The 13,191-nt window shown below is 52.0% G+C and overlaps 1 protein-coding gene and 1 non-coding gene across 4 annotated transcripts; one reads left to right on the top strand and one right to left on the bottom strand.

Moving 5' to 3' along the window:
- Nucleotides 1-1,473: 1,473 nt before the first annotated feature.
- LOC111755943 (U1 spliceosomal RNA) lies at nt 1,474-1,637 on the bottom strand. The gene has a single exon (XR_002790458.1). It is a non-coding gene; the product is annotated as a U1 spliceosomal RNA (small nuclear RNA).
- A 1,732-nt stretch (nt 1,638-3,369) lies between these two features.
- Dbndd1 (dysbindin domain containing 1) lies at nt 3,370-13,154 on the top strand. Of its 3 annotated transcripts, XM_063247891.1 has the most exons (5): nt 3,497-3,769; nt 4,841-4,976; nt 10,151-10,297; nt 10,563-10,703; nt 11,880-13,154. In XM_063247891.1, exons 2-5 carry the CDS (start codon nt 4,961-4,963, stop codon nt 12,035-12,037), a joined length of 462 nt encoding a protein of 153 aa, XP_063103961.1. In that variant the 5' UTR covers nt 3,497-3,769; nt 4,841-4,960; the 3' UTR covers nt 12,038-13,154. The 3 variants fall into 3 exon arrangements, with proteins under 3 accessions (XP_063103963.1, XP_063103962.1, XP_063103961.1); XM_063247893.1 differs by lacking the exon at nt 4,841-4,976 and having other exon boundaries at nt 3,370-3,769; XM_063247892.1 differs by lacking the exons at nt 4,841-4,976; nt 10,151-10,297 and having other exon boundaries at nt 3,495-3,769.
- The last annotated feature ends 37 nt before the right edge of the window (nt 13,155-13,191 follow it).

Genomic DNA, 13,191 nt, shown 5'->3' with positions numbered 1-13,191 from the left:
TCCTCTTCAAAAAATAAACTGCTCTGCCTGAAAACACCTCTTTTGTGGCCCCAACCACCCTCTGCCAGAAGCATCCAGACAAGTGCTTGAAAAGAAGGCTGTCACTTCCTTTCCTAACTACTTGCCCTGAAAACTGCTATTTTACAGTTGCCAAGATAAATTTCCAATTTCTGCACTTACCCCATTGCCTTCACACAAGGAGGTATCTGTTGTTATACAGCACTTATTGTTTCACTTTTTCTGAGGTTCTCAATTTTACCATCAACGTAAAACGTAGTCTCATGGCAGGGCTTGCTTCCCTATTACTTTGGGATGAAGACTGTGTTGGGGCAAAGTATAACAAAGCAAAGCTCAGCTATTCCAACCTGGCCACAATAGCCAGGCTTGATTGGTGGTGGGGTCTGAGTGCCACACAGAGAATGCCTCCTGTTTGCCATCCAAATTCTGTGTTCTTGGAGAGTAAAAGCTGATTGGAAGGATCATTGACTCAGAGGGCACAGAAACCTAGCATGATTTATTTTTAGTAAGCTCCAAGGTCTTCGTCAAGAATGGCCCAGTTGCTGAGGCCGGGCAACCAGGAGTTAGCACCCCTGTGCCAGGTTGTTTGCCTGACAGAGACCTCCTTGCCAAGGCTGGAGTGGCAATGGGCGTTGCCCACAGGAGGTTTTGCAGGGCAGACAGTACAGCCAGGCAGCCTAACAGGGTAATTATTATTTTTAACACTTAACAGACACAACATCCTAGGTGCTCCATGCTGATTGTCTTTTTGCTTTTACAAGTCTGGCACTAAACTGCCAGAACTAAATAAATGCAGTAACAATAATTCCTTTCAGCAAAAAGATCAAGAGAAGAAGGGTTACTCAGAATAGCCTAGACTGGGTATTCATTTATCACAAATCAACAGCACAGCTTGGCTTATTAGTGTGGAAGTAAAGATGAATGCCTGAGGGAGCCCTGGCTGCAGACTCCCTGGGCTCCCAACAAGGCCAGTTGTGATGTATGCTTTTCATATTGAATTTGAATTCCTATTTTTAGAAATCTTTTCTAGACATGTGTGGTTTAAGAAACTTTTATTCAGCATCACACTGTGCAGCTTAGAAACTCAGACAAATGGCATTCTAGCTTCCTGCAACATCACCAAGCAAATGTTAATACTAAAACCAATTGAGCATTTTGTCTAATGCTTGACTTCCTAAAACAATCATTTTGTTTTTCAGGTAAAATACCTGAGGAATGCCTTAACTCACTGAAGTCCCAGATGTAAGAGTAACAGAACTTGTCCTTGTTTCAAAGGTAAATAATGAAGCATTTTAAAAAGAAGTGAGATTTTGTAGATGGGGAGGGGAGGAGGAATTGAAGGGAAGGTAAGAGAATAGGGGACAAAAACAAGTTATATCATGTACAGGTACAAATTCTCTATGATGAATATGATTATCATGTATATCTAAAATGTATCAATAAAATATAATTTTTAAGGGGAAAGCATGAATGCAGTTCCCCATTACAATAAAATATGCAGTCAAGTTTCCCACATTTGGGGAAATCACAGGGTTCAGCACAACTACAGTACAAAGGATAAGCCTCATCCTGGGTAAACCATCTTCGTGATCATGGTATCTCCCCTGTCAGGTAAGTATAAAAATATAATTTTAAAAAGAAAAGGAGGTGACAGATGTGCATAAAATTTTCTCCAAAACAGTGCAGCAGCAGGGTGATGTTGAAGAACAAAGACCAGATATGAATTCAAAGTCGTTGGATCAGGATGATAGGTGGGTTACTCGTGCCATTGTCTGCAAATGTGAGTTTGAGAGTGTCCATCACAAAAAATTAAAGAAAAAACAGACACTGGCTTCAGATTTCAGATTGCCTGCTGTTGACCAGTTGGGAAAACTTTGATAAGAGGCCCTCTATGTCATTTGCTTATCTCTCAAATGGGAATTGCTATCAAACAACTACCATTACAGATACTTTGTTGGATGCATAAAAGGAACCCTAAAATGCATGGCTTAAAATATGACCTTAATGTGTGTTTTGCTCATGAATGTGCAACATGGCCATGACTTTGTGGGACTCCTCAGCCTCACTCATACCCTCTCCCTAGTGAGGCTGGCTGCCACCCAGTCCTCTGGGCACTGCCAGCCAGAGCACAACCAAGCATCCTCTCACTGGCATAGGCTTCCTTCCCACATGTTGCTTAGTCCTATCAAAGCTTTCTTATGACCAGTCTTGGGGAGCCACACAACATTACATCTACTACACATTATTCACCCTGACATCACTCAAGCTCAAGTGTCTTGATGGAAGTAGAAGGTTCTGGAAGGAATACTGCTAAGGCCTTTTTTCTTAACTGCTGTAGTTATTTGGGGGAAACAGAACCTGCCACCCCCACCCCACACGCACACTGATCGTGAGTGGCTCCCGTTTATCACCTCCCAAGGTAGTCACTGGTCTGCTCTGTCCCAACCAACAACGCTGCATCATGGCTTCAACCCTAGGATAGAAAAGCTTGCTTCAGCTGATACTGGGATGCAGGCTGCTCAGCTTGTCCTAGAGAAGGCACTTTCGAGGGCTTTCCATAGCAGTTGGGTTTGTTCTGTAAGCCAAATTAAAAAGGGAACTATTGGTCTGCATTTTTGCACAAAGGCCAAAGACTACTGATGTGCCTAGAATGGGGCAGGAAGCCAGGCTTGGAGCCTGACTGGTCGCTGCAGCTATTTGGACTGCACTTTTTCAAGCCTTCCCTGCATTTGTGGTGCATTCTCCTTTTGTAACACCTTTTCTACTGCCACACTACAAGCCCTTGCTCCAGATAGTTTTCTTTGTTTCGTTTTGGTCAAAGTGCAAAGCATGAGCTAGTTTGGGCCTTCTGACTTTTAGCCCAAGCTGTGCCAAGCTGAGCAGGTTACCGAGCAGGTTGCCGTCTCTGTCTTCAGCTTCTTGGCCCGGAAAATCAGAATGTCTCCTTCTTGGAAGGGCTGAGAGAAGTAATGAGATTATGTGCACAAAGAACTTGGCAAAGGTTGGTTGCACTGGTGCATGCCTGTTATTCCAGCTACCCGAGACTGTGCAAGAGGACAGCAAACCTGGGCAACTTAGTGAGACCCTGTCCAAGATTGTAAAAAAGTGAGGAGGTTGTTGCTGGGGATGTAGCTCAGCATTCCGTGGTTCAATTCTCAGTGGTGGTGCAGGCAAGATAGGCTGGCATACTGAGCCCTCAAGAGTCTGCCCACTTCTGGGGGCTCCAGGCAGGCCTGGCGCTAAGCCTTCTTGGGGCTCAGCTCGCCCAGGCCCGGCCTTTCCATCCTAGATGCTCTACCCACGCCCCCAGTCTCGCCTCTGTGTGGATTCTTAGGGTAACCATGACCAGCAGTGTCAGTCCTTGCTCAACAGAGAGTGCGAGAGTGCTGGAGCCGCCGTGGTCTTTTGTATTTGCGAGGAGCGTCAGACAGAAGTGCACTTCGCCCGGAGTCAGACCTGGGAAGGGGCCTGCGGGCTCAGGCCGGCAGGGGGCGCGCGCGGGCAGGGCGGGGCCGCACCTGTCCAGCGGGCCGGCGACATGGGGAGGGGATCGCGGCCCCGGAGCAGCTGTGCGCCCCGCCCCGCGGGCTCCTCCCCGCCGCCGCGGCCCCCCGGCTGCCGCCCCGATGCGCTGCGCCGGGAGCCCAGGCCAAATCGCCGCTGCAGCTGTTGGCGCGTCCGGGCCGGGTGAGGCCGCCCGGGCCCCCCGCCGCGCCCGCCAGCCACATGGAGCCCCTGGAGGGCCCGGGAGGTGAGTATGCCCTGCCGCGCGCCGGCTGATAGGACCCCGCTGCTGCTGCGCTCTGCACGCCCGTCCCCGCCCCTCGCCCGGCCCGGCCCGGCCCGGCTCGGCCCGGGAGTCCTGCCTGACGCTACCGCGTTGGGGCCCGAGAAGCCCCGGAGACCCCCAGCCGAGCCTGGCTGGGCTGGGCGGAGTGCGGGGTCCGGCCGGTCCAGGTAGTGGGTCCCCTGTAGGCTTTGTTCGAGCAGCCGCGGCCCCGGGCCTGAGGCGCGGCACAGGAGGTGGCGTCTGCCCGGTGCGCGAGGTGCGGCCTTGGGGACACTTGGTTTGGGAGCCCACGGCCTGGCGCCCTTCTTGGGATTCGGCCTCAGCTTGGGTGGTGGCTGATAATGAGGAGAAACTGAGAAAAAACCCTTCGCTCTTAGTCTCTTTCCAGAGGGTTTCAGGATCCATGGCCTAGGGACTTGGATGCAGGCTGGAGCCCCTCCCCCTGCCTGCCGGACCTAACATCTCCTGTGGGTCCTGGAGTCCCAGCTCCTAGGGAGTGTGGGCGCCTGGGGGGGGGGCAGCCCTGCCAGTCACCAACCCACACACACCCAGCCAAACACTGGCTTCCTCTGGCTCAAGTTAGGGACCCCCATCATTGCCTCAAAGCAGCAGGCACACAAAAGCGCTCCTAGGGTGAATCTCCTCCTCTGCCACTTCTGGGAAGGAATCTGAGCTCTTGCTGTTGACAGCCCAGGACCCTGGATCTCCCCTGTATCAGCTCAGGGGTGGGGCACCACAAGGGGATACACCTGCAGAACATGGGCTGGGGACTCAGAGCTCTCTGAGCTGTCCCCCAAGCCTGTTTCCACAACCATGTGAGGGGACAGCAGCCTTCCCCCTGTTCAGGAAGATGGCAGGGTGAGGCATTTGGGGGAAGAGGTTGGGTCTTTTCTCCCCACCTCACCTCCACCTTTGCGCAAAGGAAGGGCTTCAGAGAAGCGCCCAGAGCTCAGGGAGCAGAGACTGCGAATATACCACTTTCTGGCCCGCGGCTTTAGATAACTAATGCATTCAGTGTGTATGATTTACCAGGTGCCTGCCACTGGGGACACACAGAAGGACTGGGCCCTGAACTCAGAGGATTCATGCCCTTGGCTGCTTCTGTTCTCACCTGTCTGGACCTTGGGCTGTGGTCTCTACCATGCAGCCCTCATGAGCCTTCAGTTTGGTAACTGACTATATCTGACTTCTCCCTTATTTTTGAAACTTTATTTTGGAGAATGCAAAGCACACCCATAACTAGAGATCAGTAAGATAATACTCCATGACCCACCATCCAGTCCCCAGACTATGGAATTAGCCATGGCAGCTTATTGAGACCACCACCAACCTCCTTTGAGTAGTACTTTAAGAAAATCTAGACACAGTTCATCCATATGCACTTAAGAAATTAAATGGTAAAAATTTTACAAGGCATCATTAAAACAGCATTTTTGCACCTAAATGAACAGCAATTCTTAGAGTGTACAAATTGGGTATGGTGGCACACATCCGTAATCCCAGCACTCAGGAGGCTGAGGCAAGAGGATTGTCTTGAGGTCAAAGCCAGCCTGGGCTGCATAGTGTGTTCAAGGCTAGCCTACACTACACAGTGAGACCTTATCTCAAAAAATAATAAAATTTTAAAAATTTAAAGATCAGAGTGTACAGTCTACAGAGGTATAATTTATACAGAGGTATAAATTGTGCCCTGGCCTTGGAGTTTGTCCTTGGTTTCTTGAGACAAGGGGAAAGGGGAGGGGGGCTGAAAGGCCAGATGTCATCTCACCTCCAAAGCACCCTAGAGAACTAGAGAAGGTCTGGGTCCAGGGACAGGGTGCTGGGGAGATGAGACCACGGCCTCTCTCTCTGTGAACATCTCTCCTCCCACAGACATTTTGATTTATATTAATTCATTTCATTAATCCACTTGGTGATATGAGCAGAGTGGCAGAGCCCCAGGAGCCCAGCAGAGAATGAGATTTGGGCCAAGTTTTTGAAACAAATGTGTTGGAAAATAGGCCATTGACAGAACCCAGGTACCAGCACCAGGCGTTTGGGGACCTGCAGGGGTAGGGCTGTGGCCCCAAACTCTAGCCTCCACCTGCAGGTCACGTGGTGGCAGCCCTGATGTGGGCTCCAGGCTCCTCCTTGACAGAGGTGGTACTGGAACAGGAGCAGGGACAGTGCGGGAGCCGCACCCTAGTCCTTCCCAGGACTTTGGAAATACACATGCTCTTGCTCTGGCCAGACTTTCCCAGGGCTCCAAGTCCACTGCTGTGGTTCAGCCATGCTGTAATACCCCACCCATGCCTGGTGTCAGACGGCTTTGCCTCCAGCTCAGGGGAGCAACATGTTCTGTCCTGGAGAATCTGTCCCTTCTTCCTACAAGAGCTTGTTGTGAGGGTATAAAAGGACAGGTGATTCTCTGCACAGCCACTTGCAGTCTTGAGATCATTCAGATCATTTTTTTTTTCTTGAGACAAGGTCTAGCTTATATAATTCAGTCTGGTCTTGAACTCACTGTGTAACCCAGGATGGCCCCAATTTATGGTAACCCTCTTGCTTGAGCCTCCCGAGTGCTGAAATTACAGGGGTGCATCACCATGCTCAGCTAATTTTTTAATTGAGATGTAATTCACATATAAAATTCATCCTTTTAAAGCATATAATTCAATGTTATTATATTCAAAAATGTGTGCAGTCATCACCACTATATACTATTAAGACTTTTCTTCAGTGTCGGAACTCAAACTCAGGACCTTGCACTTGCCATCCTAGCCCCTAAAATATCACCTCCTAAAAAAATCTGTATCCATTCCACACCTCTGGCAATCAATAATCTACTCTCCATGGATTTGCCTCTTCTGAACCCTAGCTTCTTGCATTCATTGTGCTGTTTTCAAAGCCCATCCACACATTCCTTTACACTGCTGCATACTATTCTGTCATGTGGATATTTCTACTTGGGGTCTCCATCCACTGATGGTGTTAGTTTTTGTTTGTTTGTTTGGTTTTTGGTTTTTGGTACTGGGAATCAAACTCAGGACCTTGTGCTTTCCAGGCAGGCACTGTGCCAATGAGCTATATCCCCATTCCTTGGTGTTCTCTGAACCTAGGAGTGGTGCAGCAGTCCCCACAGGGCTGCACTGCTTTATGTGCTAAGACTACTCTTGTCCTTACTTAAGTGCTCACCCCTCATCTGTCCCTGGAATTTTGATTTCAGTCTCATTTCCATCAAATTCTTCCAACCAAGAGTCATGTTCTTGATGGCAAAAGTTGTATCTTCTCCATTTTCCCATCTCATGGTTTTGGCACAACCCAGAGTACCAGGGTTTACAGGACAAAGATGAGGACACAGGGAAAGGGAGAGGACAGAAATCAAAACTGGAGATATGCTGGCTTAGGAAGTTCAGGGGCTAGGAATTAGGGTTAGGGTCAGAGTGCTTACCTAGTGTACACAAGGCCTTGGGTTCCAGTCCCAATACAGCAAATTTTTTAAAAAGTGAAGTTCCAGGGTACACATTATGCCCACTGTATTAACCCACCCACTGCTAAAATGGGGAGCAGTGCTTCTGAGAGTCACCTAGAGCCATGGTACCTAGGGGCTGGAGGTTTCTCCCAGGAGTCAGCTAAGGCCCTATGCAATGCCAGGGTCATGAGGAATGTTGGTGCTTCTAGCCCCTCCCCAGTACAAGAGATGATGGAGCTTATGTCTGGCTGAAGTCCAGCTAGGGGTCCTGTATCAGCACAGGAGAGGGAGCCTAGCAGGCAACAGCAGACTTCTTTCCCTCCTGGACTTCTTCCTCCCTGGCTGTACCATGAAAGGGACACCGGAGGATGCTGTACCTTCACAGCTTCTCCCACTTCGCTCAAAATAGAAACCAAAGTCCTGAGAACGCCCACATGGTCTGCACGCCCTACCAAGGCTCCTGCCCTTGCCCATCTTCACCCCACCTTCTGGCCCTGCCTCCATGTCCAGAGTGTGTTTTGGATATAAGCTTCACTCCTCTCTGGGCCTCTGCATGCATTGTGGACACCAGGCCTGCCCCAGAGACTGCACAGCTGCTGCCCACACCACACTTCTTGATGCCTATTGAGGGCCCTCGGGACTCTCCCTGAAGTGGGCAGCAGGCCTGCTGCTCCAGGCTGCCTGCCCCTCTTGAGGGCAAGATCCTCTATCCAATAATTTTTTTTCGTCTTTTTTTTTTTTTTTTTCCGTTTTTATCGGTACCAGGGATCGAACTCATGACTGCCTGCTTGCAAGGCTCTATCCTATTATTATCTTGTGTCCAGAGCCGCATGGGTGCTCAGGAGTTGGATGTGACCAGGGTCTGTCACTGCTGCATTAAGAGGCTGGCCCTGTGCTGCTGCCCTGACAGGTGCAACCCTGACTCACGTGTCTGTCTATGCCCTCCCTTGTAGCTGCTCTGAGTGATGTCAAGGCACAGTGTGCAGCACTGCACTGCCTAGCACACAGCATAGAGAACCCCAGGCCACTCTTCTCCATCATCTTCTTCCTCAGGGGTCAGCTTCCCAGGTCATCTCCACACAGGACACCCCTGCAGAACTGCCTTCGCCCAGGTGTCCTTAGTTTCAGGAGGGCTGGGGTGGGAGGGTGCACCTTGGAACAGAGCAGGGCAGTGTGCAGCTGAAGGCCAACCAAGGGCCTCCACTGTGGGGCCAAGAAATCCCCATGACTCAGTTTCCCCACCTGTCCCCCCTCTCACAGTAGACAGATGGCAGCACCTTTTTGAGCCTCCCAGCCTGGCCAAGTCACACAGCCAGCTCTAAGCTATGGGAAGTATTTTAGACTTGTGATCCTGGCATAGGCCTGCAGAATGTGAAGCAAATCCTTGGGCCCTCAGGGATGGGCACCTGAGCCCTCTTGGGCCATGTCCCCTCTGTAGGTCTTTGTCCACTGCTAACTGTGGAAGGAGGTCCCATTCCCAATTCAGAGCAGGGTTAGTTACATACTTAGTGTGCCCTGGGTTGGGTGGTGTCCTGGCTGGGCTTGGGACACTGGCAATTGCAACTGTACCTTTCAAGGACACTCAGAAACTGTACTCCTGCTGCCAGGTAAGAGATAGAAACCAGACTGTCTGTGTACCCAAGCCTGAGGCAGGAAAGCTAACTGGACAGGGAAGGTGTAGCTCCATCTTCACCCACTTCCTGTGCTAAGGTAGGTGGGAGCCCTCAGGGGGCCAGGGCTCCTAGCTCTGTACTGAATTCAGCTGGGTAGTGTGAGGGATGCGCAAGGCCACTCCAGACCTGTGTGTCCCACCTGTTGGCACCCATACCACCCCACATCAACAGAGAGGACAGGATGCCCCCACACACACAAGGCAGCTGTCAGCAGAGCTAGGCTGGGCTGCTGGGCTTCCCTCGGGGTGGTGGCTGCTCTGCTCCTCCTACTGCCTCCCTCTTCACCAGCCAGGGCTGCCCAGAATACCTGGGCACTCATGAGACCCAAGTCTGCTCTTGGGTGCCATGTCAGTGGGAGTTAGGAGCAAGGAAACCCCTCCATGTAAAAAGACTGGGTGCAACAAGTAAGGCTGGGGCCTGGGAAGGGACTGTTAGGGAGGCAGTACCTTGGGCCCAGGGCTCTCGAGTGTCACTTCACCGACCTCAGGCTGTGTCGGGGGAGACATGGAGGCTGCACTGGCCTACTGTAGCTGGAGAGGGCTCTGAAGAACCCAAAGGAGACCCAGGACTTAGACATAGATAGGAAGGCAGAATCTAGAGTAACCCCGAGATGTTGGCTCAAGTACCCAGAAGGCACAGTTGGTACTTTTATCCTAGCAGGGCCTAGAAGGGCCTCTGCTCTTGCCAGAGAAAATGTTTAAAAAATGAGTAATTAGGCTGGGTGTGGTGGTACACGCCTATAATCCCAGTACTCGGGAAGCTGAGGCAGGAAGATCACTGTGAGTTTTAAGGTAGCTTGAACTACACAGTGAGACCATCTCCCCCCAAAACCACATCCCTGTTTAAAAAAAAAAAAAAAACAAAACTGAGGAATTGCATTTTTTGACAAAAAAAAAAAAAAAAATCTGTACAGAAATGACCTCAAAGAACACTTGCCCCTAGTACAGCAGGACCAGTGGCAGAAATACAAGGACACAGTGGTGGCTTCCCACGCGTCACACAATTCTCTGAGTTCAAACATGGCATAGGCTTGGGATGGGAATTTAATCCCCAGAGAAACAGCAGGAGAACCCACAGGACCACATGTGCAGCAGTATCTCCTCATCCCTAAGAGGAAGCAGGGCCACTGGTGGTATCAAGTCGCCTTGTACACCCCAGATCTAGACCCTAGGGCATATGGGGCATAAGTCTTGAGGTGACTCTGTGTCTTGGTTGCAGGGATCGTTAAGGAAGTCGAGGTACCACAGGCTGCCCTGGGTGTCCCAGCCCATGGGACAGGGGACAGTGGCCACTCACCTGTGGCTGAGGAGGAGGCGGGCATCCCAATCCCAGCACCAGGTCTCCTGCAGGTCACTGAAAGGAGACGTAAGTATTGTGACCTGCTGTGTGCTCCATGGGGAACTGAATCCCACAGGAACTGAGGCACTGGGTATGAAGGAAGCACTGAAGCACAGGGACAGGGACAGGCCTTGCTGAGCCACAGTAAGACCAAGGGCTGGGACATGCCCAGGCTAAGTGTGCAGGACAGACCTGGGATCAGACTGGCCTCCCCAAGGCTACAGGGAGCAGAGCAGATGTCCAGGTTCTAGCTGGGTGGGGGGGTGACTGTGCTTCTTGCGCCCTTTCCCAGAGCCCCTGAGCAGTGTCTCCTCTCTGGAAGTTCACTTTGACCTCCTGGACCTCACGGAGCTCACCGACATGTCTGACCAGGAGCTGGCCGAGGTCTTTGCCGACTCCGACGATGAGAACCTGACTAGTGAATCCCCAGCAGGTGAGTTGAGGTGCTCGGTGGGGGCCCAGGCTCCCCAGAGTCCTACTTTTGAAAGCAACTTCATTGCCAGATGTGGTGGCACACACCTGTAATCCCAGCAATCGAGAGGCTGAGGCAGAATTGCTGCAAGTTTGAGGCCAATCTGGGCTACACAATGAGTTCTAGGCAGCCTGCACTACAAAGCAAGACACTGTCTCAAAGAATACCAAAAAAAGAAAAACTACTTCATCTCACTCAAGCTCATCTTAATAAACACACACCATTTCATGCTATTTGCCCAGCAGAAGGCATTTCTCTCCTTCACAACTACCTCTACTGATTTTACTTTTCAAATGAGCAGTAAGAGGCCAAATCTATTCTCTTAAAAGTAGAATGTGCTAAATGTGAATTTTAACTATAACTTGGGTCGAGCACAAAATTAGGGTGAGGCGCATTTGCCCAAAGGGGTCCCTCAACTCCCTGATTTGATTTCGCCTCTGGTACTGGAAGCAGCACGGTAGCTGGCTCAGGCTCCCAGACAATGGGTGTGTGCAGGACGGCCCTGCCTTCCTGCCTTCTCTGCACTCCATGGCACAGCTGTTTTCTGTCTCTCCTAAGCCCTATGGGCATTTTCAGTAGTGTTCTTCAGTCTCCCAGTGAAAAGCATTAATGTAACTTTCAGTTCCCCACTGCAGGTTATGGGGTGGGTGAGCCAGATTCCCACCCCCACAATCTGGTGGTCCAGCCTCCACTTCCCCCAGCCACACTGCCCAGGCTGGAACCTGCTTGGCCCAGGTTAGTGCCCACCCAGTACATGCTGGGACCTCACTAGAGGTCTATCCCCACAGAGCACCTCTAGTGGGCCTGCTGGCAGCCTGCTCCCTGAGAGGGGGGGCAGCCTGTGTATTCCAAGGGAGATGTGCATGGGGCCAGACTGGTCTGTGGCTAGGCAGGGGCTTGCAACCCACCCCAGCCCTTACAGCCTCACCCAGGGAAGGAAATGGAGGTTCATAGTGGGACAAGTGAGGCTGGCAAGATCCCACCTGGACCACACTGGGACAGAGCTGGCAAACCATGGGCAAGACAGCAGTGCTCTGGGGACAAGACCTGCCTGCCACATTTGCACGTCAATGTGCGGTGCAGACCTCATGTTAAAGGCATCCAGAGCCCACAGAGTCCATGTCCTGTCCCCACCAGGTCTGCACCCATTGCCCCGGGCAGGCTGCCTGCGCTCCCCGTCCTGGACAAGGATGCGGGCCGAGCAGAACCTCGAGAAGCAGCCCCTTGGAGACCCTGAGAGGCAGGCTGCGATCGTGGACACATTTCTCACTGTGGAGCGACCCAAGGAGGACTAGGCTGTCTCCACCTGCTGAGCCACCCACCCTCACGATGGCAAATGCAGACAGTCTTGGCCTGGCAACACATGCCACCCTCCTCACGAGGCTCCAGTGGTCACCTCCTAACGGCAGCCAGGGAAGGGCTGCCAGCCACAGGCCTCTGGGCACCCAGCAAAAGCACAGCCCAGCGGCCTTACCTCCAGCTGCTGCCTATGCCTGGACAGAGACAACATGGCCACAACGTTACTGCTCAGGATGAAGCAAGCACAGCCTGGGCCTTCTGGAACCTTCTGTCCATAGGTCCAGTGCTCACAACAGCCCCCCAATCCCCATAGGTCCTGTGCTGCCTGGCTCAGATGCCAGAGTGGGCCTGGCGTAGCCCATGGGGTGCTCCACCACCCAGGCACACATGGGGCCAGGGCAGACCCCCCCCCCATGCACTCTATCTCGCCTACCCCTCTGCCCCAGGGAGGCACTGCTGGTACCAGAGCCCCCTCCCCAGCCCACTCCAAGACCTGTGTCTCCCCCACTAAGACAGCCATGGGATAAGGGCATGGTGCATCTCTTCCCCATCTTGTAACACCAAATAGGGCCGCTGCCTCAGAGCTCAGACAGCTGGGACAGGGCTCGCCCTCTCCCACCATACCCTTGCGCCTGCTCCCCACATCCCGCACCTGTCAGCCACATGCAGGAGGCAGCCTGGCTCTGGATATGTCTGATGGGCCAGGCCCAGGGCTTTGGTAGGATGGGTGTTCACTGAAAATGGACACACAGGTATCTGAACTGACCATGAATCCAGGCTAGTTTTGAAGTGAAAGTTCAAACTTGTGTTCCATCCCCAAGCCAACCTGCCTTCCTATCCCTGCTGATGCTTCTAAGGCAGCAAGCTCAACTTCACTCCCACCAGACACTCCTGGAGACCTGGACAGCAGGGCTCCTGCCAGAACCCAGGAGTCCTTCCTGAGCTTCCCTCTGCTTGGGGCCACTTCACTGACCAGGCCGCCCAGTGAGCACTGTCCCTCATTCCTGATGGACACAGAAATCCCCAACTTGTGCAGCGTGAGCCCCATACCTGCCTTTCTGCTGTAGCTAACATAGCGTGTATTCAGAGTGGGATTAAAGCTTCACCACCATCTGAAGGCCTCACATTTTTTGTTGTTTTTGTGGTCCTA

This window comes from Cavia porcellus, unplaced genomic scaffold (assembly GCF_034190915.1).
Source record: "Cavia porcellus strain 051 isolate PalLab524CR breed Dunkin Hartley unplaced genomic scaffold, mCavPor4.1 scaffold_4, whole genome shotgun sequence".
NCBI classification, from domain to species: domain Eukaryota; kingdom Metazoa; phylum Chordata; class Mammalia; order Rodentia; family Caviidae; genus Cavia; species Cavia porcellus.
This window is presented reverse-complemented; position numbering and strand designations above follow the sequence as displayed.

What these genes read in the sequence shown, in the direction of transcription:
- Dbndd1 (XM_063247893.1), top strand. Translation starts at nt 3,745, where the DNA reads ATGGAGCCCCTGGAGGGCCCGGGAG. An exon ending in GCCCCTGGAGGGCCCGGGAG is followed by an intron (nt 3,770 to 10,150) that starts GTGAGTATGCCC and finishes TCTTGGTTGCAG; the next exon opens with GGATCGTTAAGGAAGTCGAG. An exon ending in GACTAGTGAATCCCCAGCAG is followed by an intron (nt 10,704 to 11,879) that starts GTGAGTTGAGGT and finishes TGTCCCCACCAG; the next exon opens with GTCTGCACCCATTGCCCCGG.